The sequence below is a fragment of the Microtus oregoni genome, unplaced genomic scaffold (assembly GCF_018167655.1).
Source record: "Microtus oregoni isolate MIOR12 unplaced genomic scaffold, Mior012 000005F_ref0000423, whole genome shotgun sequence".
Classification (NCBI taxonomy): domain Eukaryota; kingdom Metazoa; phylum Chordata; class Mammalia; order Rodentia; family Cricetidae; genus Microtus; species Microtus oregoni.
Window position 1 is genome coordinate 29812834 of NW_024543064.1, and position 6388 is coordinate 29819221.

The following is a 6388-nucleotide window of genomic DNA, read 5'->3' on the forward strand; positions in this document are numbered from 1 at the left end:
AGCAGACTCAAATGGAAGCTCAAGGGCAATTTTATTAGAATTTAAAAGAAAAACCTCTAAATCTTGGCAACAGCTAGGAGGGGGAAGATGGAGAAGCAGCTCACTTGAGGTGAGCCAGAGTGGAGGTCAGCTACATCGTGGCAGGCAGAGGCAAAGACTTCGGAGAAGTACGAGTAAGGTACCAGAAAAATTATCTTAGGCTATGGCTAGCACTCAAAGAAAAAAAAATACAGAAGGCCAGGCAGTGGTAGCGCACGCCTTTAATCCCAGCACTCAGGAGGCAGAGGTAGGCAGATCTCTATGAGCTTGAGGTTTACAGAGTAAGTTCCAGGACAGCCAGAGTTACACAGAGAGACCCTTCTCTCTCTCTCTCTCTCTCTCTCTCTCTCTCTCTCTCTCTCTCTCCCCCTCCCTCCCCCTCTCCCCCACCCCCCAACACACAAACAGAAGATAAGAAGAAAGATTAGTTATACCTTTTTGAGGCAGGAGACCCAGCTAAACCTCATGGTCCTGTGCAAGGGGTGGAAATTCTGGGAAGGAAAAGCACATTATCTCATTACAGACCAATTCTTTCTCCATTACACCTCTTTAACACAGGTGAAGCCACCTTCAGAAAGAATGCTCCCTTAGCCAGGTCAGGGACCTGTTCAACGGAGCCAGAGACTTCATCCTCCTGACCAAGAGGAGCTAGTTTTCACTCAAGGTCCCTGTTGCTAGGGCATCTCCTCATGGCTCGCCCGCGGTGTCTAGATCTGACAGTTGGCTTCTGCCTCAAGAGCATCCTCCATCTATCCCATTAAAGACTAGCAGATTACTGCAAGTCAGACCACATTCCTAGAAATGAAATCATTTATTATTCTTCGGGTTATACTTGTTTTAATATTCTGTTTGTGTGTGGGCGGTGGGATTGTGCACTTATGTTTTTATAATAAAAACTTTTTAAAAGAACTATCACATTTATTTATTTATTTGTTTGTTTGTTTAAATATTTATTTATTATGTATACAATATTCACTCTGCGTGTATGCCTGAAGGCCAGAAGAGGGAACCAGACCTCATTAAAGATGGTTGTGAGCCATCATGTGGTTGCTGGGAATTGAACTCAGGATCTTTGGAAGAGCAGGCAATGCTCTTAATCTCTGAGCCATCCATCTCTCCAGCCCATAATAAAAACTTTTAAATTTATTGTAGTTTAATTTACATATAGGAAGGTATATAAATTGCAACCACACAGCTCAATTACTCTTCATGAAGCCACCTCCCAGCTGAAAACACAGGACCTGGCACCTTCCTGGCAAGTTCCTCATACCCTGTGTGTTTATACACTGGTGCTGGAACCGTTGTGCACATGAAACACACACTCTTACTCAGACACATGCACAGACTCGGGGTCTGCTTTCGCTAAAGGCACCAACTCTTTACTCTGCCCTACAAATGTCCTGTGGCTAAGAGCAGGATTTAAAGCTTGGCCTTTCTGGGGGCTGGAGAGATGGTTAGAGGTTAAGAGCACCAACTGTTCTTCCAGAGGACCCAGGTATGTTTTCCAGCACCCACATGGCAGCTCACCACCGTCTGTAACGTGTGCATGTGGTGCACAGATACAAATGCAGACCAAAGCACCAATACACGTACAGTAAATGAGTGAAAACAAAACTTGACGTTTCTGTTTCCAGTTTACTCATCTCCTTTGCTCCTCAGCAGTCACTCTGGGCTTCACGGACAGCAGTAGCTGGTGGAAATGAAGCCCACGTGGCAATGACTTTGTTATCGCTATAGGATCCTGCCTGACCAATCCTGATGATAGTCAAGCAGACAAGATGACATAATGATGCAAGATTGTTTGTCACCCCTCCCCCCCACCTAGCCACTTATGTCCCTTGTCTATATAACCTGAGAGCTCATCTTGGTCCCTCATGAAGGCAGGGCTAGCTACTGATTGCCTGTGTCTCCCTAGTATAGTTATGCTGATTAAAATTCCTTCCTGGGGATTGTTGATCTTGCAGAGAACAGAAATTCAGTTCTCATTACCTCAGTTAATAGATCACAATGGCCTGTAACTCCAGTTCCAACACCCTCATCAGGTACCTGCACACATTCAGCATGTGTGCACGCGTGCGTGTGCACACGCGCACACACACACTGAGCCATCTCCCCAAACCTTAATTTCGTTTTTAAAAATTATTTAAACAAATGTTCAGTGTCTGCCTGGCAGTAGGAAACATACACACCTTTAATCCTAGCATCTAGGAGGCTGAGGCAGGAGTTTCAGGCCAGCCTGGTCTACAGAGCTAGTTTCAGGACAACCAGAGTTACACAGAGAAACTCTGTCTTGAAACACCAAAAATAAAAAAATAAATAAACTAATAAGTAGATTTCAGGGTCCTTTGATTATATGCACTTGGGAATAAGCTTGTCATCTTACACACACACACACACACACACACACACACACACACACAGAGGTAATATGCCTGCTGAGAGTTTGATTCGCTATTGCATTGCTCACCACTGAATGCTGTGGGACAATGGTCTTTGATAAAAGATGTATGTCAGGATATGTCACTTGTATTATTTTCAATAATAAAATGCTGATTGGCCAGTAGCCAGGCAGGAAGTATAGGTGGGGCAAACAGGCAGGAAGTAGAGACGGGGCATCGAGAATTGTGGAAAGAGGGGAGTTTCAGTCTGCAGCCATGACCCAGACACAGAGCAAGCAAGATGTGACTGCTTTGCCAAATAAGGTACCGAGCCACGTGACTAACACAGACAAGAATTATGGACTAATGTAAGTTATAAGAGTTAATAAGAGGAGATCGAAATGGCGACCGAGGGAGATGTGGAGCTGGAGTTAGAGACCGAGACCAGCGGCCCGGAGCGGCCTCCCAAGAAGCCACGGAAGCATGATAGTGGCGCTGCTGACTTGGAGCGGGTCACTGACTATGCGGAGGAGAAGGAGATCCAAAGTTCGAATCTGGAGACGGCTATGTCCGTCATTGGAGACAGACGGTCCAGGGAGCAAAAGGCAAAACAGGAGCGGGAAAAGGAACTGGCGAAGGTCACGATCAAGAAGGAAGATCTGGAGTTGATAATGACAGAGATGGAGATCTCTCGAGCAGCAGCAGAAAGGAGCTTGCGGGAACACATGGGCAACGTTGTGGAGGCTCTTATTGCCCTAACCAACTGATAATGTGCATTTTCAGACATTCTGGACTGATTACTGAAATAAAGTGTTTTGTTGTTCTGTTCAAAAAAAAAAAAAAAAGAGTTAATAAGAAGCCTGAACTAAAGGGCCAATCAGTTTATGATTAATGTAGGCCTCTGTGTATTTCTTTGGGACTGAACAACTGCAGGACTGGGTAGGACAGAAAACCTCAGTCAACAATTGACTATTGCATTGAATTGGCCATTTTGGAAACAAAATGATATCTAACTACTGTTGAGTCTTCTGACTCATGACTATGTAAAATTTGGGCATGTATGTAGGTAATGCTTAAGTTACTCAGGAATGTTTTGTTGAGAGTTGAAGACAAGGCTCTGAGGTTAAAAGCACTTGTTACTCTTGCAGAGGACCCAGGTTTTGCTTCCAGAACCCATGTGGTGGTCTAGAATGTCTATAACTCCAGTCCTAGGGAATCTACTGCCTTCTTCTGACTTCCCTGGGCACCAACTATGCAAGCAGTACACAGACATAAGCAGGCAAAACACTCGCACACATAAAATAAAAATTTAAGAAAGAAAAGAATACTACTTTCAGCATTGGGGGTAGAGAAAAGGTTGAAAACAAAGCAAGGTTCCCATACTTTAGCAGGCAATAATTACTTTTTTTTAATGTTTATGTTATGATGCTTTATGGTGTATTATATAATGTTATATTATGATTTTTTTTATATTGACATCTGAAGTGTAATCCAGTGGCCAGTCTCAAGGAAAATTTATGCTATTAAATTTATAATTTCAAGCCGGGTGGTAGTGGCACACATCTTTAATCCCAGCACTTGGGAGGCAGAGGCAGGCAGATCTCTGTGAGCTCGAGGCTAGACTGGTCTACTAGTTCCAGGACAGAGCTAATTCCAGGACAGGCTCCAGAGCTACAGAGAAACCCTGTCTCGAAAAACAAAACAAAACAAATACAATTTCATAAGACAGTGAAATGCCCATGTGCCTACCCAGATCTAAATTCTCTTACAGATTAGACTTCCCCTTTAACTGCTACCATAAGGAGGGAGGGCGGAGAGAGGGAGAAAGAGAGAGTGAGCCCTCTGATCTCCCTTTTACTTGCTATAAGGCACAAATTCTGTCATGGAGACCCTACCTTCACAACCTTCTCAGAATCTCACTGCCTCCTGGCTTCAGCTCCCATCTTTCCAGCAGTCAACTTGAAGTTTCTAGGCCCCTGTCTCAAGTATCTTCTCTCATCCATGTTTCTTTGCTTGGTTTTCTGGTGACTCTCAACCCTGTCATACCAAAGTCCCTTTTAATGGACATTATTTTATCTTGTAAATTTATTTTCTTTTTCTTTTTGTTTCTAGAATATCTTTACAAAAGTTATTTTATGTTTATGTGGGATTTGCCAGCGTGCATGTATGTACGTGTACCACGTGTGTGCCTGCCTCTTCCAGAGGCCAGAAAAAGGGCAACAGATCCTTTGGAACTGTAGTTACAGAAAGAAGGGAGCCACCGTGTGGGTTCTGGGAATCAAATCCAGGTCTTCTTTAAGAGTAGTGAATGCCTCTTCAGTTCCTGTTTTTAGAATAACAATTCCTGAATAATTTAATACATGTGTACAATGTTTCTAGATCATTCCCACCCCCAGCTTTCTCCTCCAACGTTCCTAGGACAACCCTCAAAAACACCCCTTTCCACCCTCATGTTTTCTCCTTTGTCTTAAAATAACCACAGCGTCCTGTTAGTGCTGCCCGCCGGGATGTTGGCTGATCTATCTTGCGGGCTTGACTTCGTCTCGGTCTTGTGTAGGTAACATTCGTGAGTTCATGAACGCCACACAATGTCAGAAGAGAGCCTTTGACAAGCCCTTCCCCCCCATCCTCTGGCTCTTACCTTCTGCCCAGCCAACTCTTCCTCCAGGAACCTGGCGGAGTTGTTGCTGCAGATGTCCCATTTAGGGCCAACTATCCAAAAGTCACTCATTCTCAGCACTTTGACCTATGTGTCTGTGTTGATGTTCAGGGCAGATGTGCTTCTCTGGCAGCACTGACTGATTTAAATAGGATAGGAATGGCCCCCGAGATTTGATTCATTGATTTGAATGCTTGGTTATCAAGGGGTGGCCCTATTAGGAGGTATGGCCTTGTTGGAGGAAGGGTGTCACTGGGGTGGGCTTTTTGTTTGTTTGTTTGTTTTGTTTTGTTTTGGATTTTCGAAACAGGGTTTCTCTGTAGCTTTTGGTTCCTGTCCTGGAACTAGCTCAGGCTGGCCTCGAACTCACAGAGATCCACCTGCCTCTGCCTCCCGAGTGCTGGGATTAAAGGTGTGTGCCACCACTGCCCGGTGGCTTTGAGGTTTCAAATGCTCAAGCCGGGCCCAGTGTCTCTTCTTTTCCTGTTGCCCGCTGATCTGGCTGTAGAACTCTTGGCTCCTCCTTGAGCATCATATCTGCCTGCATGCTGCCTTGCTTCCCACCATGACAATAACGGACCAAACCTCTAAGCCTGTGATCTAGCCCCAGTTAAATGTTTTCCTTATAAGAGTTCTTGTGGCCATGGAGTCTCTTCACAGCAATAGAAGTCCTAACAAGACAAGGAACAAACATAAATATTTAGAAGGTGTTTTGATAACATGTATGTCTAGCAAAGCAATAACAGTATGCTCCTCCATGCCCCCAGAACCTTGCCTGCCACGGACTTTTGACTAGGTTTATAGATGGAGATATGCATTACGTGGCTGGAGTAAGCCTCAGATCCAATCAAGGAATGTTTGATTTGTAATCTATTTGTCACGACACACATACAAAATGGAAGGAAATGTGTTCATGGGCATGGACACCGGAATTCAATATTTAACTGTACTTGCACCTGTGGTGGTTTGAATGTGAATAGCCCCTATAGGCTCATATATTTGAATGCTTGGTTCCCAGTTGGTGAAACTGTTTGGGAAGGATTAGGAGGTGTGGCCACATGGAGGTGTGTCACTGGGGGAGGTTTCAGAAGCCTGTGCCATTTCCCGTTAGCTCTCACTCTCTTCTTCCTGTCTGCCTTGTGCTTGTGAGCTCCAGGGCCCTGCTCCAACACCATGCCTACCTATCTGCTGCTATGCTCTTCATCAGCATGACCATGGACTCTAACCCTCTGAAACTGTGAGCCCCAAATTAAATGTTTTCTTTTAGACGCTACCTTGGTCATGGCGTCTTAATCACAGCAATAGAAAAGTG

General features: G+C 44.6%; 1 protein-coding gene across 1 annotated transcript; it reads left to right on the forward strand.

The window, feature by feature from the left end:
• Positions 1–2814: 2814 nt before the first annotated feature.
• On the forward strand, positions 2815–3262 carry LOC121448700 (huntingtin-interacting protein K-like). The gene has a single exon (XM_041652870.1). It carries the CDS (start codon positions 2819–2821, stop codon positions 3182–3184), a length of 366 nt encoding a protein of 121 aa, XP_041508804.1. The 5' UTR covers positions 2815–2818; the 3' UTR covers positions 3185–3262.
• The last annotated feature ends 3126 nt before the right edge of the window (positions 3263–6388 follow it).